The sequence below is a fragment of the Triplophysa dalaica genome, chromosome 2 (assembly GCF_015846415.1).
Source record: "Triplophysa dalaica isolate WHDGS20190420 chromosome 2, ASM1584641v1, whole genome shotgun sequence".
In the NCBI taxonomy this organism is placed as follows: Eukaryota; Metazoa; Chordata; class Actinopteri; order Cypriniformes; family Nemacheilidae; genus Triplophysa; species Triplophysa dalaica.
Genome location: NC_079543.1, coordinates 26,472,728 through 26,497,144, shown reverse-complemented (window position 1 = coordinate 26,497,144; position 24,417 = coordinate 26,472,728). Strand labels below are relative to the sequence as shown.

General features: G+C 37.0%; 3 protein-coding genes across 8 annotated transcripts in view; all 3 read left to right on the top strand.

The window, feature by feature from the left end:
• Positions 1 to 1,557: 1,557 nt before the first annotated feature.
• Positions 1,558 to 4,001, top strand: si:ch211-93g23.2 (uncharacterized protein LOC100005086 homolog). 3 transcript variants are annotated; one of them, XM_056735143.1, is made up of 6 exons: positions 1,558 to 1,795; positions 2,490 to 2,541; positions 2,857 to 3,005; positions 3,163 to 3,266; positions 3,445 to 3,579; positions 3,810 to 4,001. In XM_056735143.1, the coding sequence occupies exons 3-6, from the start codon at positions 2,946 to 2,948 to the stop codon at positions 3,904 to 3,906; spliced, it is 396 nt and encodes a 131-aa protein (XP_056591121.1). In that variant the 5' UTR covers positions 1,558 to 1,795; positions 2,490 to 2,541; positions 2,857 to 2,945; the 3' UTR covers positions 3,907 to 4,001. The 3 variants fall into 3 exon arrangements, with proteins under 3 accessions (XP_056591121.1, XP_056591103.1, XP_056591111.1); XM_056735125.1 differs by having other exon boundaries at positions 2,490 to 2,650; positions 2,792 to 3,005; XM_056735133.1 differs by lacking the exon at positions 1,558 to 1,795 and having other exon boundaries at positions 1,817 to 2,650; positions 2,792 to 3,005.
• Positions 4,002 to 4,231: 230 nt separating this feature from the next.
• ube2f (ubiquitin-conjugating enzyme E2F (putative)) lies at positions 4,232 to 11,827 on the top strand. Its single transcript, XM_056735111.1, has 10 exons — positions 4,232 to 4,679; positions 6,229 to 6,380; positions 7,600 to 7,629; positions 7,775 to 7,840; positions 8,542 to 8,609; positions 9,022 to 9,092; positions 9,254 to 9,311; positions 9,954 to 9,986; positions 10,075 to 10,137; positions 10,432 to 11,827. Exons 2-10 carry the CDS (start codon positions 6,263 to 6,265, stop codon positions 10,480 to 10,482), a joined length of 558 nt encoding a protein of 185 aa, XP_056591089.1. The 5' UTR covers positions 4,232 to 4,679; positions 6,229 to 6,262; the 3' UTR covers positions 10,483 to 11,827.
• A 1,122-nt stretch (positions 11,828 to 12,949) lies between these two features.
• The window catches only part of LOC130439543 (receptor tyrosine-protein kinase erbB-4-like), a 142,474-nt gene continuing 131,006 nt past the window's right edge, over positions 12,950 to 24,417 (top strand). For all 4 annotated transcript variants that reach the window (XM_056772224.1, XM_056772223.1, XM_056772221.1 and 1 more), the window contains exon 1: positions 12,950 to 13,240. In XM_056772224.1, coding sequence (XP_056628202.1) covers positions 13,141 to 13,240 — 100 coding nt within the window. In that variant the 5' untranslated portion in view covers positions 12,950 to 13,140. The remainder of the gene's footprint in view (positions 13,241 to 24,417) is intronic.

Genomic DNA, 24,417 nt, shown 5'->3' with positions numbered 1-24,417 from the left:
CACGTCAAGAGTACCGATGATTTGACAGCCAAACACAAGTCATCGGAGACATCTGAGTAAGTGGGAGGGGCTGATAATGTTATTCAGCCAATAAACGCGCATGAAATTTAATCTAGTTTAACCATTGTCGCCTTGAACAGATTGTTTGTGACAGATATGATGGCAGTCTGTCTGTAGATGAAGGTTTTAATGTCAATCTGCAGTGTAAGTCAAAAGACAATAATTACAAATAAGGGTTAAGGTTTTATGTATCAATTATAATCAATACATTTAAAAATAGATATAAAATTCAACATAAGTGTTTTGTTGTGATACTTAAAGAATGTAAAAGAAATCCAATCCAAACCCAATCCAGAGCAGGCTGCATGTTCCCCATTCGGCGTGTAGGGTTTCATCAATAACAATTTATTATAAAATATTTATTGTAATATTACTCTGAGTAGACTATGTGTAAGAACTTATGTGAATATGTGTGAGACACAATATTGAAACGAAAATGGCACGATTACACTACAGCCAGCAGTTGTGTTTGTCTAATAGCGCCGCCTGCTGCTCACTTTTCAGGAGATGCATTTTAATGCAGGAAAAGCATAAAAATAGTCACAATTTTTACGTAGACACATGACTTGAGGTCTTGACTACAAAGAAACCATTATAACTCAGAAATAACACACTTCTGTGTAATAGCTTATTTGAAACAATACCCCTTTTGACATATGAAATACTGTATCTAAATCAGGATTATGTTATTAAATTAGGATTTCATTTGTATTTAAATTAGGTGCAATTTTCTAACATAAAATACACATGTGACAACTTGCAACAACCTGATATTTTAGGGGAAAATTGAAGTTAAAGATTATCCTTTTGTAATCTGGCAATAAATTTAATTTAAAGGTGTGTCACAAAGGTTGAGCGCTTCTGAGGGGTTGCTATGGTTTTGTGGTTGGTTGCTAGGGCTTTGCTAAGTGGTTGCTTTATAGACCATTTCTCAAGACGTAAAACTTCCTGTTTCTGTTGTTTAACACTACACACAAGTGTAAGACAAATTCAGCCAACTGAACATGTATAACTGAATAAAAATGTTAAACAACACAAGATGTAATTATACATGTAAAATACAAAAAAATAAAACAGGTAATATGCTACTTTTTCTGGACAAATTTAGTAGCCTATCTATAAATGCAGATTTCGAGAAAACAAACCGCAATTTCTCTTTTTAAAGGCTGAAATCCTACAACACCTAAATTCAATACAATATTTGACAAATAAGAAAGCTGTTTAAATTATTTCTATATGCCAACATGTGTTTATTTAACCTTTTAAAATATGTATAGATTATTCTTTTGATACTACAGTGATATTGTGTTATTTCATATTATTTATGTATTTGCATACCCCCTTGACTGTAACATTTATATTTGAATAAAAGCCCTTAAGAACAGTAACGTTATTAAAAAAAAAAAAAAAAAAAAAAACAGGAAGTGCTTCTAAACCACTGTTGTAAAATGTTGCAAAATGGATTTGTCAATAGGAAGCTATTGACTTAAGCAAACACGCAATAAAAGATTGTACTGAAAGTACAAGGCAAACGTCACACGGCTGTATTGTTAAATAACTTTAAGGGCAAACTGCTGACAGGTTCCTCTGTGAGGTTTGACCCTCCCAACACTTCAAGAGGAAAATGGCATAGAGGCATTTTGAAGAGAAACATCATGCTAAATCTTACCATTGCTACCGGGTCTGTCCTCCACAGGAGCTCATAGATGAAGTGTTGAACTTCCTGCGAAAAAGAGTATGATATTTCTGTGTGATTTTATATAAGTGTTTGGAAAGGGTTCAGTCAGAATGACTGAGCATTCAATGTGAATGCAGACTTGAAAACAAGGTCTTACTTTCAATTTGCTTGTTTTAAATTATTGAAAATAGTGTTAGGGTTGATTCACACTCCGCGTCTGGACCGCGCGGAAAACGCGAGCCTCCAAAAAGTTGAATATTTCCGAAATATTAGCGCCGCATCGCTGCCTGTTTGCGCGCGCATTCAGCGTGTCTGCATTTAAAAAAGACGCGAAAAGTGTTGCTTTTAGCTGGATTTTGTGAAACTGTTGGCCTATGTCACTGTACTTTTATTACTACACACTTTTTGCACATACCTTGGATGTGTTTCAAAGTTTTTCTGCGTTTATGTTTTGAATGTAGACAAGTTTTCTAAACAGCTTTTACATTAGGCTATAACAGTTTTCATGTAGTCTACTACTGTAGTATACAGTATTAAAATCGTGTTGCTGTAGTTTACTTAGGGTTGGGTGCAAGGTTCACGTGTTTGAATCCTTGGAAAACACATGTACCTTGAACCAAGTTGCTTTGGATAAAAGAGTCTGTAAAGTGTATAAAGCAATCTAAATTTCTTTCAACATTTGCTTACCCTGTAATTTCATAACATATGTAGACGATTGACACAAAGAGCCTGTTTTTCTTCATGTGAAAAGATACCGGATCAGCTGGATCTAGCCGTGGATGTGGGATGTGGATCTGGCCAGGGTACGTAGCTGTTGGCACCTTATTTTCTCACAGTGGTCGGGATAGATATCAGTCGAGCTCAACTTGAGATAGCTGATAGTGAAGAACATGCTCCAAATGTGTGTTACAGGTATAAAACTCATTACTTTTCCAATAATATATATATAAATTATACATTGGCATGTGTGATATCTTCCAAAACTTCCTTGATTTAAAAGAAAAGTGTGTGAGGCTCACTAACAGTGGAGATCTTTATCTGTTTTTCTATTAGAGAGAGTACTGCAGAGGATCTTCCCTTTGAGGACGAATCAGCTGACTTGGTTACATCTTTTTCAGCCGCTCACTGGTTTGACCATCCACGTTTTCTCCGAGAGGCAGACAGAATTTTGAGGCCAGGGGGCTGTCTAGCTCTGCTTAGCTATACTATGGATTTTGAGCTGGAATATGGAGACAAAACCCCTAAACTGAATGAAATCTGTCAAGAGGTTAAAACACCCTAATCTAAATGATTCAGATGTGATACATTTACATTTATGCATTTGGCAGACGCTTTTATCAAAAGCGAATTACATTACAGTATCCTATACATTGATTCATCTTCTTATCAAGGTTATTTCAGTTCATTTGTAAATTGTTGTTCAGCTCTATGCAGCCCTGCAGCCTTATCGGAAAGCTTACATTGGATCCAGTTCTTTGCAAGTCTACAAGAATATTTATGACTGTGTTTCATACAGAGATAAAGAGTGGTAAGTGTGCACATTATTACACTGAGCCTAAGCAAGGGATCAAGTAGCCTAACATTATAGTATTTTCTCATCACGTCAGCATGTCGTAGACGGTGTGTTGTTAAATGTATGTGCCTATAAAATGCATTTTAATGAAAACTTTCTAAAGCTTTTTAATGACTATTTGATTTTTTAACAGGCATGAATGTCTAAGGAGTCCAGTACTTATGCCACTGTCCAGGTTCATTGGTTTGGTTGAATCGTTCTCAACCTATCAAGGTTTTTTGGAAAAGGATCCTGAAGCCAAGAACCTGTCCAAGCACATAACAGAACGGCAAGTCTTTAAACATTATATAATGTGAATAATACTTTAAATGCAGTCTATCTGAAATGGAATCCTGTATACGTACTTTTTTATATATATACACATTCTCTTAATTGAATTGTTCTTTTACATCTGATGACAATGAAATTATGTAAGATACAGTATATTGTGCGATCAATATGTTGCACTATGCACAATAACAGCTACAACTAAACCAGTATATGTTTGTGTTTATTTAGATTGTTGAACGAAATGGGGGCTTCGTCCACCGACACAGAAGTGACGGTTGTGGTGAAATACTTCTATTTATTAGCCTCTAAACCAGAGACTTCCTAGAATTTCATTTGAACTGAAAACAGTTTTGGCTTGGACATTTTGACTTAAATGCAGATTGAAATGTACTTTTCAATAAAAGTCATGTCTTGTTTTTATTTACAGAGTTAAGTAAGTAATGTACAAAAACAGCAGTGTCATGTGTTTTGTAAACCTGAATCCTGATTTTGTCACTGTAAAATATTTGTCAAATATAACCACCTAAAATAAGTCACATCACCATACACAGGAAATCTAATCTGAATGCACCAGTTTGTTGCTTTTGATAAAATTGTTTACCAAATGCATAAATGTTAAATAGTAAAAAAATTGACTTGTTTATGTTATTTTAAACGTATGCAATTTTTCAATGACACAAACAAAACCTGCGCTGCAGTTTTGAATATTTTGAAATCTTAACTTTATTTGTTTTATTTGTTTAAACCAGCCATAAAATAATTCGACGTGCACTAAAATCATATTTTCGAATTAAAAGTCACAAATTCTCCTTAGGTTATGTACTCAAGTGCATGACTAGCGGAACCTTTTACGGTGACATTTGATTCCGACCGTGACACTGATTTGTTGAACGCGACTACTTCCGGTTACTAAATCGCTCCGCGGAAATGATTGAAGTCACAGCAAAGTAATCTGCGCAGCATTCCACTCATTTATATTTCTGCTTAAAACATTAAACTTTATTACGTCGTTTGTTGGGTGTAAGTGTGAAACTCATTTATGGAGGAGGAACCGACTATCATGTGAGCTGGGCAGTTTATTTACTCTGACAGCGGCAGGTAAGTGCTGTGTCGACCCCTGTCGACTTATTTGACATATTTTGAGTTTTATTACGAACGTAAAGATCGTACAACTTCTGTATTTCAATATTAACAAGACAGTCGTATGAATCTTGTCATAAATAAAGCGCGGTGTATTCTGAGTCAACATAAAGATGCTAAAATTCATGTTAGCACAATAGCAGCTCAAATCAAACCGGTAACTCAAAACTATTAAAGTTGGGATTGTTTTGTTCTCTAATGTTACGTAGGTTTTAATATAATCGTAATATACTCTTGCAGTAAATTGTACCTGAAACATGTTAGTGTGATGGTAACAAATATGTGCATGAAACTTTAAGCTGCCTTCAAGAATATTTCATGCCTTACATAGACATGATGATATCCAAAAACATGGTATTATCATTGTAAAAAGGATACTGTCATAGTTGAAGTCTAAGAAATACAGTAATACTAGTTAAATGTACTAAGCAACCATAGGATTCATGCCAACCTATCCACAAAAACATTGTCATGGTAAACGTAATGTTAAACATATTGGCCGTGATTCTTTTTTAGTCCTTAAGGTCAAACAGATTACTGTAAATAAAGACTAACATGACTGTATTTGAATCCCTTTATAACTTTATTTTGGTGTATTGGTTATGGCAGCTTTTCAAAATATGACTGCTTATGTTGTATTTGGAGTCAAACAAAACACAATTGTCTTTTCGTACATTATAAAACAACATTTTAAAGGAACTTGTCGGATAAAACTAAAAGATAAAGAATGAATATACTTATTTAAAATGTACCATGTTTTTCTAAATATTTCTTCAAATGTAATAAAATGTGACATTACTCATTTCAATTAAACTGCTTTCCTATTAAAGGAAAAGTATAAGAATAGTAGGTTCACTCTAATGTTACTTCCTTGATATATATTTAATTCATTTCAGTCTTCTTCAATATAAGCATTTTGGATGTGACATTTCATTTATACATAAAAATGCAAACTCTCAGAAAGTTATTGAAGCATCTGTCTATATTTTCCTAAACCCATGTTGATAAAACCAGAAAAATATCAGTCTTTGCCCCAGGTTTCCATTTTAAAATGGGAAATAAAGATCATTGTTGTGACAAAAAGCATTTTTTTTGAGAGAAAATTGCTTTGTAGCAATATTACCCATAAAATGGAGAAGGGAGGGCTTATATAGAACATAAAATAGTTATTTATTTTATTTTTTCTGCCCATTTATTTGAGATATGGGCTGCAAAGTAGCATTTACCTGCCTATTTAAAATCACTTGGTTTCTTTGGGAAATTATTTTAAAAAACTTCCTCAAAAGGGGAATTTAAACCACAAAATATCGCTAGGAAAATTCTGAAACTGAAATATTAATGATCATATTCATTTATTGTGATTTTAAAATAGTAACTTTTACCATTTCTACATTTGGCTTCTTTTGTAGGCTACATTTGTAAAAAAGCGATTTTTTTACACGTATAGTCTGGTTACTTGTATTGCATAATAAGTGTGTATGTTCACTGTCTTTGTGTTTTCTCACAGGTGTGTGTGTGAGTGTGTATGTTTGTCTGCTGGTATGCTGACGTTAGCCAGTAAGCTGAAGAGGGAGGAGGGGGTCAGGGCCGGCCGGAACCATGCAGGATCCAACGATGCCTCTCACAGAGTGTCCATCAGGGACCGACTGCTTATCAAAGGTACAAATGCAAAGATGGAAACTCCTTTAATATTTCTGTTATTGTAGCTCACTATAGAGACCAATGCATTAGCTGGAAATTAGAATGAACAGGAAATAAAAAGCCGAGTTAGAGATATTTACAAACAAACTCTTTATTATATTGTCATTTTATTCTTAAGAATTGTTTTGCTTCCATATACGAAGCCTTTTTAATAATATCCCAATTAATTACTAATGGATCAAATCCAGGCTTTCTGTGTCGCTTGTTGAATATATCATGTTGCACAAATAAATCTGTTTGCAGATGCCATTTGATGTTTTGAGGTTGAAATTTGTACCGTTCCAAATAAAGCTATTACAGTTTGCTGTTTCTGGTCAGTTCCATTGTTTGGATATTGTGATTATTTGAACATTTCTGCAAATCAGTTTTAGCGATCATTAATGAGGATGTCAAAATGCATCAATGAGGTCTGTTACACGTGGGTCTTCAGCATATTTTGCATAAATAATAAACTCCATATTCAGCTATGAGGCATATAACACATTGTTTTCCAAAGAATTGCAAAAAAAATCCATCTGCGTGTCTGGGCTGAGGATCACCAATAACATGGTAGCATTGCTTAGAGCAGCTGAAAGGTCATGGGTTTGAACACGCATACAAATAAAAATGAATGAATATATGAATGGTTCAATGCAATGTGATGCATCAGTCTGATAGACTGTGCTGTGTGTCTGTGTTTTTCTGATGGTTTGTGCTTGAATATGTGTAAATCCCGATGAAAGTAGAGTTGTGTGTATGGCGACTGTGCTCTGCTTGCTGTTGTTGTGTCAGTAATGCTGGTGTAGGCATGTGGTGCAGGCCAGATCAGCAGAGCTCTATTTATAACCGACTGAGAGGAGGAGTCTGCGTGCCGTTACCAACAGTTCCTATCCACAGTCAAAAACTCAGTCTGGTTCTTGTATCAGTGAGGTTATTGGATCCAGCCCAGCTGAACATTTACAGATGGTATTGTAGGAATGCAGGTGGCCGTATATCTGCATATAGCTGTCACTCATATCTGTGTTTCAAAGATCAAGATTACGTTGGCAACACATTCCAAGTACTAAGTACTTCAGAAAATAAAGTATGCATGTGTCTTATACGCATTGGTAAAGAGCAAAGAACTGTTCATGTACTGGTTTGTTGGTTTAAATGGTTTTACATTGTGACCTGGTCTCAACTTGATTTGTGTTTGCAGAGGTCGCTGAACTGGAGTCCCACCTTCCAAGTAAGTAGACCCAGGTCATTTCTTTCATAAATGTTAATAAAGATGTTTAATTGATGTTTCTTTCTTACATTGTACGTAAAATGATAGACAAAGCTGTACTTTGGTGAAAACCAGTTCTCCTAAACCATTCTCATCCTTTTCGCAGGCACCTGTAAAGTGACTTTTCCAGATGAGAATAAGCTCCATCACTTCCAGTTGGCCATTTCCCCAGGTGATTCTATCCTCTGGTAAAAAGATTCACTTGTAGACCTGGGTGGGCTGTACAATGGTAAAAATTGTGCAGCGATGAGAATATTTCAGCTGAAGATTATGCTATATATAATGTACATACAATGATCTGTGTTGTAATTTAAAAAATGTTCGAATTTTGCTGTGACTTACCGCTAACTTCAACCTTTATGCCCTGTTCACTAAATAAAGCTATTTAGCAAATTTAAGACAGTTCACAACGATACTTTAATAATAACGAAACAGAGAAAATATTTTTTGGGCAGATGATGAACGATAACACATTGACAGTGTAATGTATGTAAATGTATGTAATGAAAATGGGCCATTACACGCACATTTTCCAAAAACGCACTTTTCTCATAAAATATGATCCTATATATTTAATTTTCCTTAACATTTCTCTTATTAATAGTTTTCCACTTTTCATCCTGTACGTTATAGTAGTAATTTGAATTAGACGAAAACATTCGTTTTAGTTTGTGTTCTCATCATTTTTATGACTAAGTAGTATAATTTTTTTTTGCCTCATGCATAAATGTAAACGTCCTCATAACACATTTATTGTTTTTTTACTTAACATGAAAATAATTATTGGTGTTGGCCAGAATTGTAATAGCATTCTTTTTTATTACCCATGAGATGCAAAACGTAACCTTTTATTTATTTAAAACCTCTCAACAGATGAAGGCTATTACCTTGGCGGAAAGTTCCAGTTCGAGATCGAAGTCCCTGAAGCTTATAATATGGTGGTAAGAGCCCGTGACACATCGTGAAGTAATGAGGAAATGCCACACTAGCTCACTCGCAGTGCAACGATGATTTTAGTAGTCCATTTGCAAGCGAGGCTGTTAAATAGATGTTTACGGCATTACTCACTCTTTACCGCGTCTGAATTTAATGAAATGGCGTCCACACGAATGCACGCACACACATGTAATGGGGCGGAGCCGTGACCTCAGAAGACCCACGAGGACCCCAAGGCTGTGCAGAAATTCAGACATATACTTTTAGAGAAAAATCACGTATTGCAAACACGGAAGGCATTGCTGCAATCCACAGTGATGATATACAAACGTATGCAATTCCTCATTGTAAATTCTAAAGACTTTTCTAGAAGACAAGAGCTGAGATGTGAAACAGACTATTTATTGTTTTTCACAGCCTCCCAAAGTCAAGTGCTTGACTAGAATATGGCACCCAAACATCGCAGAGACCGGCGAGATCTGTCTAAGGTACGTGCTGCGTAGTTTCCTTCATGCTTTATTCTGACGGGGAGCAGAGTTGTACAGTTGTTCAAAACCGTTCTGCTGTTTTTTAGATTTAGGTATACAGGTGTAACGCTTGGCTACAAAATAAACGTGCAGAAATCACACACATTTCTCTCTCTCTGCAGTTTATTGCGAGAACACTCAATTGATGGCACTGGATGGGCGCCGACGCGTACATTAAAGGTAATTCCTTTTGGTGCAGCGAAAAATAATACCAGGGCTTGCGAGCGAGGATTGTATTGAAATGATTCATCTTCTGTTTTTCTCTGCGCAGTGCTAAGGTTTAAAATCTTCTGCTGAGAATTTCAGCCTTAAGTGATGTGATAGACTGATGTATATTGACCAGGCTGAGATGTTTCCTGTAATCCGATTAACAGTTGTGTTGAGGGATACGAGGAACAGAAAATGTTGCGATTATTACGTTGGGTTGTTTTTGCTGTATCACAACAATGTGTTACAAAAACCTTATCTTTATTGATAACATTTACAAGATTTTTTAAAGGGACAGGTCACCCAACAATAAAAATTCATCATTTACTCATCCTCGAGTTGTTCCAAATCTGTATACATTTATTCGTTCTGTTCAGCAGAGAGAACGATATTTGGAAGAATGCTAGTAACCAAACAGGTTTTGGCCACCTTTGGTTGCTACAATGGTAGTCAAAAGTGCCCCAGAATATGAGGATCTCTGGGTTGATTATGTATTACATGAAGTTACTGGAAAATCCAATCTTTAATAGCAAAAATAAATCCAGTATTGTTTAATTTAGTATGACGTGTTTCTGTATTAATCGAGTCATCTTTATTTTACTCTTTTTGCATTAGGATGTTGTATGGGGATTGAATTCCCTGTTCACTGTAAGTACATGCTTGATTTTTATGTAGAGTTTATTTTGAATACTCATCAACTTTGAATCCTGTGAGACATCAGTTGTTTCTTTCACAGGATCTTCTTAACTTCGATGATCCACTGAATATAGATGCAGCAGAGCATCATCTGCGAGATAAGGTATATATTTGGAGCACATTACTCGGTGGCACTTTATTTTACAATCCTGTTTCCCATCTATAAACTGTGTACTTATTATATTAAATATTATAAGTGGGTAATAACTAGGTACTAAACCCAAACCAACCCCTAAAGCTAACCCATGTAGTTCATTTTATTTACCCAGTACTTGGGTGATTACACAGTAAGTACACTATAGGTTCACAAACTGTAAAATAAAGTGCAACCTGTTTCACTCTCATTTGTAGATAAATTGTTAGTTCAAACCAAATGGGTTGTTCTTTGCCGTTTTAGGATGACTTCAGGAACAAAGTTCAGGACTTCATCAAAAACTATGCAAGATAATGTCTCTGTTTGCCATGCAGACCCCTCTCAAGTGCATGCGACTCTGCAGATGTGCACAGACCCCGTGCATCCTCACTGCAGAAGAGACTAAATCTCAAACTTTTAATGTATCTTGGGGTAAGAAGAAAACTATTACGTGTACGAAATGACAGATCAGGATTCTGGGGGACGGAGGGAGGTTGTGGGATACTCCTGCAGGATCTTTTCAATCAAGGTTGCTTTTACATCCCCCCCACAAAGAGAAAAGAAAGTTGAAAAGACTGGAAATGAGGATGTTGAACCTCTCTGATGTCGCCTCCAATGCTAGTGCCTCTGTGTTCTTGCCACATAAAACTGGACGTTTGATTTAAGCCAATTTCTGCCGTCTGCTTCGTCCAACTTGACAAACACTGAAATGTATTCGTTTGCAAGTGATGTCATAGAGATCCCAAAGTTCATTGGCTCATTCATGCCGGGGGAGGAGCTCATAGCACTGATGTCCCGCAGAATTCGGGCCTCGCCGGTGGATTTCCGAGCGGATTCTGTAAAGCCTTTTCTCGTAACTCTGCACCCCCCTCGTGTAAAAACACAGCAGTTATCAGACTTCTCCGTATCACAAGTGCGCACGAACAAAATCGGATTATCTGTGGGTGCCTGTGAATGACTAATGCATCTGTTTTAGTTCGGGTCTGTGAGTCGTTTGTGGGTGAATCGCATGAAAATGTGTTCAGGGCATTTGTTTTAAACTGAATCAAAAAAGAATAATTTGGTATATAGAAAATGAAACTAGTGTGTCTTTTGCATTGGTGGTATTTTAATGACAGTTAAGCGCTCAGCAACTCGGATGGTCTTTACCGTTGCTTTATTAGAGTGACAAAATGCTATACATTTAATTTTTTACCATCTGTATACTTTTAAAAGCAGAACTTTTTCCTTATGTCACAGTGACCTAAAACATTTTCCCCATTATGGTAACAGACGGTGTAATGTAGCTTAATTGTCGTGGAAATAGCACCATAATGCAAAAGACCTTCTTTATGCAAAATACAATTTCTGTCCTTTTGATTTTAGAGTTTACCTGGACGTGTTCTCGACCGGTTTCGTGAGATTCACCTTTGCTCTTGTATGCAGTTTCATCGGTGTATAAACATTTAGCTTTATCCATGTGTGCATGTATACATGTCGCAGTGTGCTTGTATTGTGTTTGTGTGAGAGCGAGTGTGTGTGGTATGAATATGTAACTGATTTGGTAGCATGCACTGGGCCACTCAACCGCTCAGCCAGAAGCAGGATTTACTTTATTTTATTTTTTCTCTTTAGAGCTGTATATCCATCTGTAAAGTATATTAAAAACAAATTCTACCTATATGGAGGTTTTGGACTAATTGTATTTGTGAATATCTGGAAGCGTTGGCTGTCTTAAAACCTAGTGAGCTGCCTACCTTAACATGTATTTTAATGAAAATTTTATTATTACATCAAATATGCAAACAGTTTACATTTTTGTATAGAAACCAGAGGGGGATTATCAAATTCATTGAAACGTAGGCACTAGTTTATTGACAAAGACAGCTAAGAAAATTGCTCAGAAAAGTTTTTTTCCAGATGACTCCTGCTTTGATATTTTGTTTTGTACTGCAATAGTTTCGTTACACTAGTTTGATTTGACTAAAGGCATCCCAGCAGTGCTACTGTCATGGTCAAAATGCTGTCCAAGTAGGCAACTTGCCAAGTTGTAAGACTTGCCTTCATCTTAACACTAGATGGTGCTATTGTTCAAGCAATGGTTCTGCATTTTCGTCTCTTCCATGTTTATAGTGCACTTTATTGTATAGATTATACATTTAAATACTTACAAGACATCAGATGGAATTGTTGGGATTGTCACAATACACATTGCTCCACAGCAGTTTTATCAGTTATGCATTGCAACACTGGAAAGGACGCTACCAAAGATGGAGTTTAGGGGACTATGTATTAATAGTACAAGATCTAAGCCTTACAAGTATCTGACAATATCAAGATATGATGACCTCATGAACTGCCAATATTTTGGTACTGCATGACATTCTACTTTAAAGCATTTAAAGAAATACCACTTTAATTATATATATATAAACACCCATCTATTTATATATATATTTTAGTATGTCCAACAAAATAAGGTTTTACCATGTTGCCAGGTGCAAAAGGCGTGGTAGGTTCAATTTTATAAAAAGATATGTTTATGATTGTGTAATTATAGTAAATTTAAAGTTGTTCAAATGATTTGATGTTATTGACGTTGACTTATAAAAGTATATAAGAAACACAAAGGCACGAAATTCCTCAAAAGAATATATAAAACATCCTATCTGTGTTTGGGGGCGCGGTTTCCCTCAATTAATTCACGTTTCTGCCCAATCACCACTAAAGTGGGAGGTGTTTAACTTATCAAGGCGCGTGCCCGGGCACGGAGACCGTAACTCGGTCTGGAATTCAGCGTAGAGTAATGACTGTCCCAACACAGTCACATCTAGACCAGGAATAACTCTTCTTCACCTTTTATCAACAGAACCAATTTTGCTTGCAGAAATAAACCGAGGTTCAACTTCAGACCATGCGCCCAACGTGAACAGTTGCGCAAAGGCGGACGTTTGACAGCTCGCCAAGGGGACAATCGCTTGGAAATGTGAAGAAATGGATATTCAGCCTCTTCATCTGACCAAGATGCGATCTCTCCTACTCATCTTCATTATCATCACCGCTGTCCTTATTCCCCAGTGCGCTTCGCAGTCAGGTGAGCGTGCAACTCCCGTGCGTAAAAGTGCTTTTCCCTCCTTCTTATCGCATTAACTGGATCAATCTGTTTTCTGGCAATGCTTGTAATTGAATAAATAAATGTATCTGAATGCGTTCAACATTACCCAGCGTGTAAAGTCACAGGGAACGTCAGGTCACACCTGCAGGTAAAGCAAGTTCTGACTATAACAAACTCAAGTGTCCAAATGGCATCCATTCTTTCCTGTAGCTGGGACCTGCGCTATTTGTGGTGTTGCTGTATCTTTTTATGATGTATGAGTATGGGTCCTCTTTCGTCTACATCTGTCAGTGTCATAACGTGTGAATCAAGCAAGATTGACATTCGAAAAACCGGAATAAGTGTTTGCAACAGCATTGCGCATTTACGCACGCCTATATCTACAATGTCTACAAAGCAGACATTTAAGTCTTTTCTCGGTTGAAATGAGCTTGTTACTTGACTGAATTGTTGCTTGAAGTGCGGGTACGCAGAGTAAGTTGCATCTCGCCCTCTCCACACGATGGTGGCAGTCAACCGAAAAACGGCGTAAAAGCTGAAGCGCGGAGCCGTGCGTTTTTACGCATCCCTTTTTATGATGCATAATGACTGCGGAAGCGTTCTGAACTTTAATGAATTAAAGCATTATTTATTAATCTCATTATTTTTCATTATGTGAGCAAGGCTGGCTGGCTAATTCAAAGTAATTATCCCAAAAAACACATACTAACACCCTTTAAAATATATTTCAAAAATACTACTTTTTAATGTTACTTTCTAAAATACAAATCATCGTTGAATGTTCTAATATTATACGGTATATGAAATGATCCATATGTTATAAACACACAAAGACATTATTTCAGAAATCATTTATAATTCATTCTTAAAAGTGCCTTGGGGGAGTTCACTAGTGGGGAAAGGATGTACAGTATCTTGGAACTTTGCTGGCATAGATGCACATAGACCCAAGGGCGTTCTCACACTTTTGAGAAAGATCTACTTAACACCTAGAACTAATGATGCTGGATGGTCTATTGCCATTCTCTCCTCAAGGTTACTGCACCTGCGAAATTCCACCCATGGACTGTTTATATGCTTGTTCAAAATGATCTGAGGTTTACAGATTGAAGTTCCAAAAGGTGAATTTGCTTTTAAATCGTTTTTAAGTTATTTTTACCTTGTTTTGTTTCCTGTGTCATAGGGAATTGGATTTGATAACTTGTCCTTTAAATGCTTCTCATTTATGCATAGGCTCATACATCTTCTGAGAACCATATGGCAGCGCTTTTGACCCGAGCTTCTATCTGACATTTAAGTTTGATAGAAAATTACTGCGGTCGACCTGAGAATATGATCAAATTATGAATCATCTTCAACCCAAATTAAGTCTGGTTGGAGAGTTCTGGTGAGCTGAGGGACTGAGAGTTCATGTTAATTAATCTCATCACTGCTCTTACAACCGTATATGTCTGGATGTGATCTTTTTTGTATCCGTAAAACTGTAGGGTATGAGACATGATTGTATTCACAATATCCACTAATGAAGCCCTCATGGATTCAATTTTTTAAAACAATAATTTGTGCTAAACTTCGTAACACGTTTCTATGTCTATGAAGTCACAAAAGTTTTATGAGTTGAGAAATAACACTCTTATTTTTGTAGATTTCAAATGCAGTGGGGTCTCAAAGCCAAATGCAATTGTGACCAAATGTAACAACAAAGAAAGGTTCGATGCAAAATGCTGAGAGGATATTAAAAATTCTGCCCTATTTCTAGGTCACTAAACAAACAAATAAATTAGTGACATGCACCTTCATAAAAAATGCGTAGTTTTTGCTTCCATTAAAGCAAATGCACAAGATCCTCTTCGGTACATTCTGGAGCATTCAGAATCATTCAGGAAAAACATGGATCATCAGGTTTTACACAAACTTGCACACTCGTAAAAGCAAGAAAAGGACACACCAAATGCTGGAATTCATAAAAAAGATGTTCTCTTAAGGTTCTTTAGTGTCTCTCAAAAAGATCATACACAGACAATTATAATGGAGAGATGTCACAGTAGACTCTCTTGCATTGACAGTCTAAGTTCTGTACATTTATGCATTTAGTAGACGCTTTTATCCAAAACAGCTTACTTGTTCCTTGGGAATCGAACCCATGACCTCACAGAAAAATATGAAAAGTATTTGCTGTGTGCATCATTATAGATAACATCACATCTCTTTCATCAGTTATTGACCGGGGTGCCACGTTGGCTCCCGGCCCGTGTGTGCAAAACAGCGAGAAAAGTTTCAATAGGGCTCCCGCTGAGCTCCGACACTCAGTCAATGCAATTGGTTGACTTCTATTTGAACATCCTATTTTTCCTCCCTGCTGCTTGAGAAAACGTCTTCAACTTCCCAATTCTCAGGCAAGAGGTAAACCAATAAATCTTGTTGTAATCCACCGATTCACCCTTTTCTTAAAAGCAGCAAAAGGCAACGGAAAGCTGAGAGGATTTTCTTTTCAGGGGCTGTAGGGTTTGTTTCTCTTCCACTTGTAATTCCTCTCAGAAAACAAATGCCCCACGGCGCTTTCTGTAGGACAGGGTTGCCAAATACCCATCCCCCCGCCCTCAAGTCTTTTAGGCTCCTTTTCACCCGCCTTCACGGTTTCTCTACTGCCTGCCTCTGTTCCCTCACAGTCAGCTGTAATTCTAGTTTGCTCCTCATCCTGTGTGAGGGTATCCTTGCATTTCTTATTGCGGTTTAAGCTGAACTTGCAGGATTGTTGGTTTGTACAGGTGTTAACATGTATTGTCCTAACAGGTGTCAAACATCAGATGAGTCAGTTGAAACACCTAACCAGATTTCAAGTTGCAGTAATGTCAAAACTCACTACCGTGAAGCTCTAGGATGCTGCGGATGGTTGCCAGGGCATTCCTAAAGTATGCTGTTGCTAATATATGTTGAATGGTTGTTAAGGTGTTGCTTGGCATGTTTTGCAAGTTTTGGGTGACATTATGTTATTTTATGGAAGAATATAATGTGCACATGTGTGTTGTTCTGAATGGTTGCTAAGGTGTTGCTAGGCAGTTTGTATAGCCATCAGTCAAAGGGTCTATACGTTTTCAGTGACCATATAGAATTTTTTTGAAATAAGGGTGTTGTAAGTGGTTGCCTAGGGGTTGTTAGGGTGTTGCTATGGTGCTCTGAATGTTTACAAGGCAGTTTTTACTGCCATCAGGAAAAAAAATGAGCTTTGTGTACCCATATAGAATCTTATGTTAAAAGGTGTTGTAAGTGGTTGCTTAAGGTGTGCTTAATGGTTTTTACAATGTTCTTCCCATATATAATTTTATGTTAGGGTGGTTACCTAGAGGTTGCTAGGCTGCTAAGATGTTGTGGATGGTTGTTGGGATGTTTCTGAGGGGTTGCTACGGTGTTGCTAGGCAGTACCCTCAGTTAAAAGAACTATTATGTGTGACCATATATAATTTATATAAATATATGTTGGGGGTTTGTTCCCTCATTCGTGGGGCTTTCTTTGAAAAATATGTGGAAATCACGACACCCATAGTAAGTTAGGAGAAAAAGACTAAATGTAAGAAAGGAAAGCCAAAATACTGCTTATCCCATCAGCCCTTGTTAGTTTGGCCTTGGTCTGCTGTGTGGGTGAGGTGCTTTCACCCCACAACCCAGAAAAACATCTCTAACATTACTCTGACCTCGGCTTGCTGTTTCTTAAGAACAAGAGACCTTCAACAACCAACCTTCATGTTTTTAGCTGAGAGCTGACGCACACCTATACAAGCGGTAAATATCACTAATTCCAGATAAGCGTGACTGTAATTTTAAGCGACAGCCTCTTAGCCAAGAACAATATCGAAAGACAAGCGTAGATGTTGGTAATTTGAATTTGATAAACAGGCAATCGTGATGAGAGATAACTGGTTCTGCTTGCATGGTGTAGATAATTAATAGGCTCAAGATGTCAATTAAAAATTTGTCTGACTTTGTTTGTACAGTTGTTAATAGCTAATATACATAATTTAGAATACAGATGGTTTTAGCGGAAGCAACATAAAAAACAATAATTTAATTTAATTTAATTTAATTTAATTTAATTTAATTTAATTTAATTTAATTTAATTTAATTTAATTTAATTTAATTTAATTTAATTTAATTTAATTTAATTTAATTTAATTTAATTTAATTTAATTTAATTTAATTTAATTTACAAAATATTAATATAAATGAAATCTAAAATCAATTATTATACTTGGAGAGCTGTAATCTTAACTTTAGGTCACTGACGCATTGTTTCACATGTTTAGGTACAGATGTGCCATGCATTATGTATGTTAGCTCGTAAATCCCAGTGTGCCGAGCAAACATCAATCGCACAAAATAATAGAATTCATACAGCGCTCATTAAAAATATATGACCGAATTGTCCTTCTAGCTACTCTTCCAATTATTCTGCATCCTTCAAACACAAGACCGCATCTGAAGGTAACCGAGGTATTTTATGAAATCCTTTGAGGTTAAACAAGGTTAAAAACAGCCACGAGAGAGGTTTGGTTCTGCTTTGGAAAAACATCGCTAACGTGACAATTCCATTGCGAGAAAGGGCTGGAAAATATTCCAAACATGGAATCAAAATTTTGTCGCTGCTGCGCCGTAAGTGGTTTCCCCCGGATCCTAAATAAAGTCCTCCTGCTGTTCGTCTCAAACTTTTGTCAGAATGGCAAAAGAAAAGCTTTTTATTATAGCGCGTGTCCATAGTTGCGTTCAGACTGTTGGCTGAAACCCATCATCACGTCACAGTTGGGTTACAGCCATTCCAACATCTCACCTAGAGAATGATAATTGTTCCTTCGCTTCTGTCTAAAGCCATTTTCAGGGTACGAGACACTTCCAGTTCTTTTTCTCTACTGGAAATGTCAGGAACTCTATTAGGTACTGAATCAGTTTTGCATTTAACAAAAGCTTCTGTAACAAATGGCATTAGACTCCTTTTAATGCGGAAGAAATCATTTTACAAACCAATGTAATGCATGTGAGACATCAGTATATGATTTTTTTCCATAGTGTTTAAAGGTTTTTATTAGTATGCGTGGATCCTGGGATTCGAACCCATGACCTTACTTTACTGCTCTCAACCAAAGGAACAAATGTAGCCTATAGTGGATGAAAATATTTCCTTTGTAAGAAGGGATGTTTATACGTTTGCTAAATATAACCTTAAAACATAAAATATACAAGCTAGGTTCTTGTATGAGTATTGTAGTTTCCAAATTATGCATTCAGAGAACTCCAAGTTCTCCAAATCCATCAATGCATCCATCTATCGCCATAGCAACACCCTTACCTAACATATCACAACACCCTTGGTAACTTGCACAGACTAGCACCACACGTTCTACTGAAACCTACAAAATTTAGTTATGAGTTTTACTGTTGAACAGATTTGGTGTCTGTTTCTCTCTCTCTCACACACACACACACACACACACACACGCACACACACACGGGCCATGTCCTCTGAGACAAAGTGATTAATTGGTCCGACCAGGCTTTGTGAAAGTTGCAATGGTGCCACTGGACTCCGGGGAAAAGTGACCAGTACACTGTCAACTCGACCACACAGACACCGTAGTCCCCGTCTCCTCAAGTCGACAGCTAAAATTAGTCTTTTTCGCCTTCTCTTCATCGGTTTCTCCTCTACCGAACCGCCATTGTTTCACCTCACCCTGAGGGATCGTTTTTCATCCCTGCATGAGTTATTAAAGTACGAACAGGGGGATTGAATTTAACGTGTGCCGGTATGAGACGCTGTGTTTGACTGTTTGTTTAGAGAATTGTAAAGAGCGATCAAACAAACGCTTGCGAGTAGTATTTTAGGATATTTCATTTTTAACCTGCTTCCATATTCGCTATGGAAAAACTTTTTTGGGTTAAAAATAAATGTAAATTTGTTATTAAACATGTGCATAGAAAATCAGTGTCGAAAACTACCTCCTTTCCTTAACCCAATTCATGGCTTTCAGGTATGATTTCATGGAAAACGAAAATGTTTGACTTTATTTGACTTGAATACATAAAGATGAGTGCATAAAGTTACCTGCGATGTTATGTTTTATGTTTGGCGATAGAGAGGATTTTTCGGATTGCAGCTTTAAACAGTGTTTGAAGGTCTTGAGCTTTATCAAACTTTACAAGTTATATTTACTATGGTGGTTGTGGTTTGTACTAGTATGGGTTAAGGACCCTAGATTTAAAACTGGACTAAAAACCAGACTTTGACCAGAACAAGAAAATATGGTGATTTTCCTTCTCTTTTAAATGTTGATAAATCCTTTACTATAGTTATACTCACTATGCACAGTTACTTGTTTAGTAGCATTTATAATTTTTTTGTAATCATAACAGACCAATTTTTGGGTTCCAACCTACTGTTTGACAACAACAGATTGAAATTTTCCTACAGTAATAGTCTAAAGTTCAGGAATATTCTACCTGTTCTTTTCCTTAAATTTACATGAGTGTACAGTATTTACGTGTGCCTGCTGCGCATAACAGAATGCCGATTGCTTGAGGCGATAACTTGAAAAACACAATAACAAGCAGCTTCGGAGGAATTTGCCTAATTAGTCAGGTGAATTAGCCGCAGAACAAAACCGTACAATAAGGCGAGAGAGTCTTATGTGGCGTGACAGTTCCCGCTCGTGGCAAAGAGCTGGCTCATTATAGGTGGTATTAACAATATGCTGTTTATCTGGCGGATTGCTCATTTCCACCAGCTGGATTTTTGCTGTTTTTTTAAAGTGCCGCGCACCGTATCTCTCTATCGCAGATGTATGAAAACTGCAATGATAAGTAAACACAAATAGTTGCAAGCACATCATAGGTGCTCTCTATTGCTGACTTTCAAATACACAAACACACATAGGAGGTTGCTGAATTATAGCTTAATTAAGGATGTCATTAAATTCTCTGTTGGATGGAAGATGCAGCGGTGACGGAGATGATATGCTTGGTTTCCATAACACACACACACACACAAATACTTATATTTACGTAGCTATCTAATTGGGGGCATACCAAACACTTCTATTGTTTTTATAAAAACAAATATAAAACATTACCTGCTTTTTTATTGATGATGTGCGAAGGCATTTTTATTTTTTATTTTGTTCATACGTTTGTTTAATGCAATAGGAAGTTCTTCAGGACCAGCGTTAAACCAGCGTTGTTTACGTCATCCAGGTTAATCCAGGTAACCTGTCTGGGTCATATAGTTGAATTCAAGTCACATTTTTATAGCACTTTTCACAATACATATTGTTAAAAAGCAGCTATACTGTACCAAAACATTCCATTCCATTTTCTACCGCTTATCCGAACTACCTCGGTCACGGGGAGCCTGCGCCTATCTTAGGAGTCATCGGGCATCAAGGCAGGATACACCCTGGATGGAGTGCCAACCCATCGCAGGGCACACTCACTCATCCACTAACTCACGCACTCACACCCTACGGACAATTTTTTCCAGATATGCCAATCAACCTACCATGCATGTCTTTGGACCAGGGGAGGAAACCGGAGTACCCGGAGGAAACCCCCGAGGCACGGGGAGAACATGCAAACTCCACACACACAAGTCGGGAGCGGGAATCGAACCCCCAACCCTGGAGGTGTGAGGCGAACGTGCTAACCACTAAGCCACCGTGCCCCCCCGTACCAAAACATGTAAAAAGTTATTATATTAAACATTTTTGAGAACTAATTTGTATTAACTATGGTGCTACAACAATGCAAAATTGTCAGAGCGCTATACAGAATAAATGTCAATTTAATGTCTTAAATAAAATTACTGTATATATTCGAAGAATCTGGCATATTTTTAACCCAGCGTTGGGTCAAATATAAAAATGCTATTGGTTAATTTAACCCACCGGCTGGCTTTGTCCCTTTCTGACCCAACACTGGGTTGAAAATATATTAGATAAATTGCAATGGCAAGAATTTGTAAGGAAAATCAAGTTGACTGTAGATGTGGTAATTGGAAATAATATGGTTATTATAAAGAATGGTTTCTTTATGTAAAAACATCATTTCTGTGACCTGTATATGTTTTCGCTCATTTCCTCCACAAATGCAACACTTAGAACGGGTGGTATAATTAAAATCTGATCAAACAATAAATATTAATGTGATTAATGAAGCTGAACGTTGTATTTCGTGATGGGGCATTTAACTGTTTAGCGACCTGTCTCCGTCAAGCTCGGCTGCTCGGTGTGTCCTATACAGCACATGTTCCTCTGTGAAAGTGTCTGGGGTGATTGTGTAGAAATCATTTCTGCCCAGCCAGGCCTGATAAATGACTCGGAGGAGATCTTGTTCAGAACCATTACTGTGAATCCCCGATTCAATGTCATTTTTAGCTCCGGGTTTAAATCCAGGCCGCTTTATATAAAGCAGGCTTAGTATCGAGGGTGAACTATTGAAAGTATTTATTCTGCCTGCTGAATTTTAATAAAAGTACACGTTCTTCGGAAGTAAAAATGGCAATGCACTATATTTAGACCAAAGCACCTGTTTAATCTATTTTGCCACATAGAACGCATATTTGCAATAACCTTTTAAGAGGAAACATTCATTTTTGGTTCAAGTTCAGGGAAGTCAATGGTTTCGTTTTTTCCACTGTTTGTAATTTTATTAAAAATATGAATTTTCAAACACATCACAAGTGCTTTTAGAGTCATGGTCAAAACATACATTTTTAAAAATTAAGGTGCTTTACGATGCCATAGAAGAACCTTTTTTTGTTTAAATGGTTCTTTTAAGAACTTTTAACATCTGAAGAACCTTTGTGTTTCACAAAAGGTTCTTTGCGGTTCTAATACATTGCCCATGGATGTATTAGACACGTAAAATTGCAAATACTAAAGTGTCAAAACAAAAGATGAATTCTATCTAAAAGCGACTGCTCACCAGACCTGCCTGAAATGCCTGATGTTTCAAAAATAAGAGGCATTACATTTCCGCCACACGCTTGCAGTATTCGACCAATCACAACGCACTGGTTAACCGGCCAATCACAGCACACCCTGCTTTTCAAAGCGATGAGCTTTGTAAAAAATCAGCGCTTTTCAGAGAGGCGGTGCAAAGAGGAGATACAAACATGCACGGTATATGGAAAATACAGCGTTTTTGAACCTTAAATCATGTTTGCATTACATCTTAAACAAGCCATAATATTCGTTTTAGCCTTGTCATGACCCCTTTAAGAGTGTACTTGCAGCAACCAAGTAATAACTAATACAACAAACTTGATGTTTTAGGATAAGTTTTTCTTTGAGCTGTACCAAAACGCATATATGGCGGCATATCTCAAAGATTAATGAATGAATTTTCAACGCGCATGTAAATAATTCCTACCACTGCTGCCGAACATCTTAAAACTAAAGCTACCTTGATCTTTACTTTTAATCTGGCGCCCGGCGTGAAGAAGTAAGTCCATCAAAGATGCACTGATTTAACACAGCATGAGACAAACAAGTTGATAGCAGTCCCCTTGAACCTTTTTATTAATGCGTGCCAGTTGCGATTCCATTTCCGAAAGCGCAGCATGTATTTTGGGGACTTTAATGATTATGGACGCTGAATTTGTGCTTTTGCATAAACACATTTTGCAAACACTTTCATTCAAAGTGACTTACAGTGCATTTGAGGTATACTTTATAACAACCGACCACGCATTCCATGTAAATCATACAGACTTGACCATGACATTGCTGGCGCTGTGCTTAACCAACTGCTTAAGTGATCTGAAATGGTTTTGTATTGTCGACGAATCTATGGCCGCTGCTTGTGTGATTTCTTATTTTTAAAAATGTAGGTAGCATTTTAAAGCGCTGTAGAAATAGACATGCATACACACACCTTTGAGTCCTATCAGTTTCACATCAAAGGTCAGAAAAGCGTTTGGCTCAGTGGCGCTTTTTAAAGACAAGCGTGACCTTTGCTTTTACGCATTGTGTTGGGAAAGCATTCACCCACATTTTATAGAAGCATGCGTGTGGGAACGTGGGTATAGATAACATCTCTGTGCTGAGGTTATACATCCTTTTCATTTTATTAGGTTAAAAGAGTCAATATCAGAGTCTATTTCGGAGATTAATTCTTATATTTTGTTCTGTGTTTTCGGTTTTATTAATTCATAACGAATGAAACTAAGTAGGATCAGCTAACACTTTTTGTTGCCAGAGTAGTAAGATGTAGTCTTGAAATTTTTGGATAGGTGAGTGTACAGTTAACGAAATCTTTTAGTTGACCCAAAAATGAAAATTATGTCATCATTCACCCTCAAATTGTTCCAAATCTGTAAACATTTCTTTGTTCTGATGAACACAGAGAAAGATATTTGGAAGAGTGATTGTAACAATACAGTTCTTGGCCACCATTGTGTGTATTTCTCAAAAGTAAAAAAACTTATTGTGCACCCCCTAGTATACAAACAGCGTCCTCAAGATCGTCATCAATCCCACAATCCACCTCAAGAACATGATGCGTGACTTCTTTAGAAATGAAATGCTCGCTCGCCTTCTCTCAAAACATGCAGGTTAATCGTCCCTGTAAAGACATTAATACTATTCATGACTATGTGACTTTCTTAAGTGTAAATACAGACAGATCACGTGTAGAAAATGACTCAAACTATTTCCAATAACCACATGGCAATATTATGCAAGATGCTTAATTCGCCCAGGAGAAAAAATGTTTGGATCTATATAAGTCTTAATAGGTTAAAATATTGAGACGCTGATCCCCAATTATCCAGTAATAGTGAAGCCTCCGTAAACTTTTCATCCATTCTGCTTAATTGGAAGTTTTGTATGTCCGGCAGGGAATTATTGATTATGTACAGACCTGGAGGGAGAAGACTTTCTCATTACTGCCTCACCAGAGGGATCTTTATTTCCTTTAAAAAAATTAGGCCTTGTTCTACAGTAGCAATGCAGCATTGGAATAATCTCAATTGTAAACAAAAGAACATCGCAATATTGTAATATTGTAATGATAAATGGCTATAAGGGTTCATCATTTGCTTTCCATTTTCTACAACATGCTAGGATGCAGTTTTTTCCAATGGGTCTTGTCAACATTTTGGCTCAACCAATGG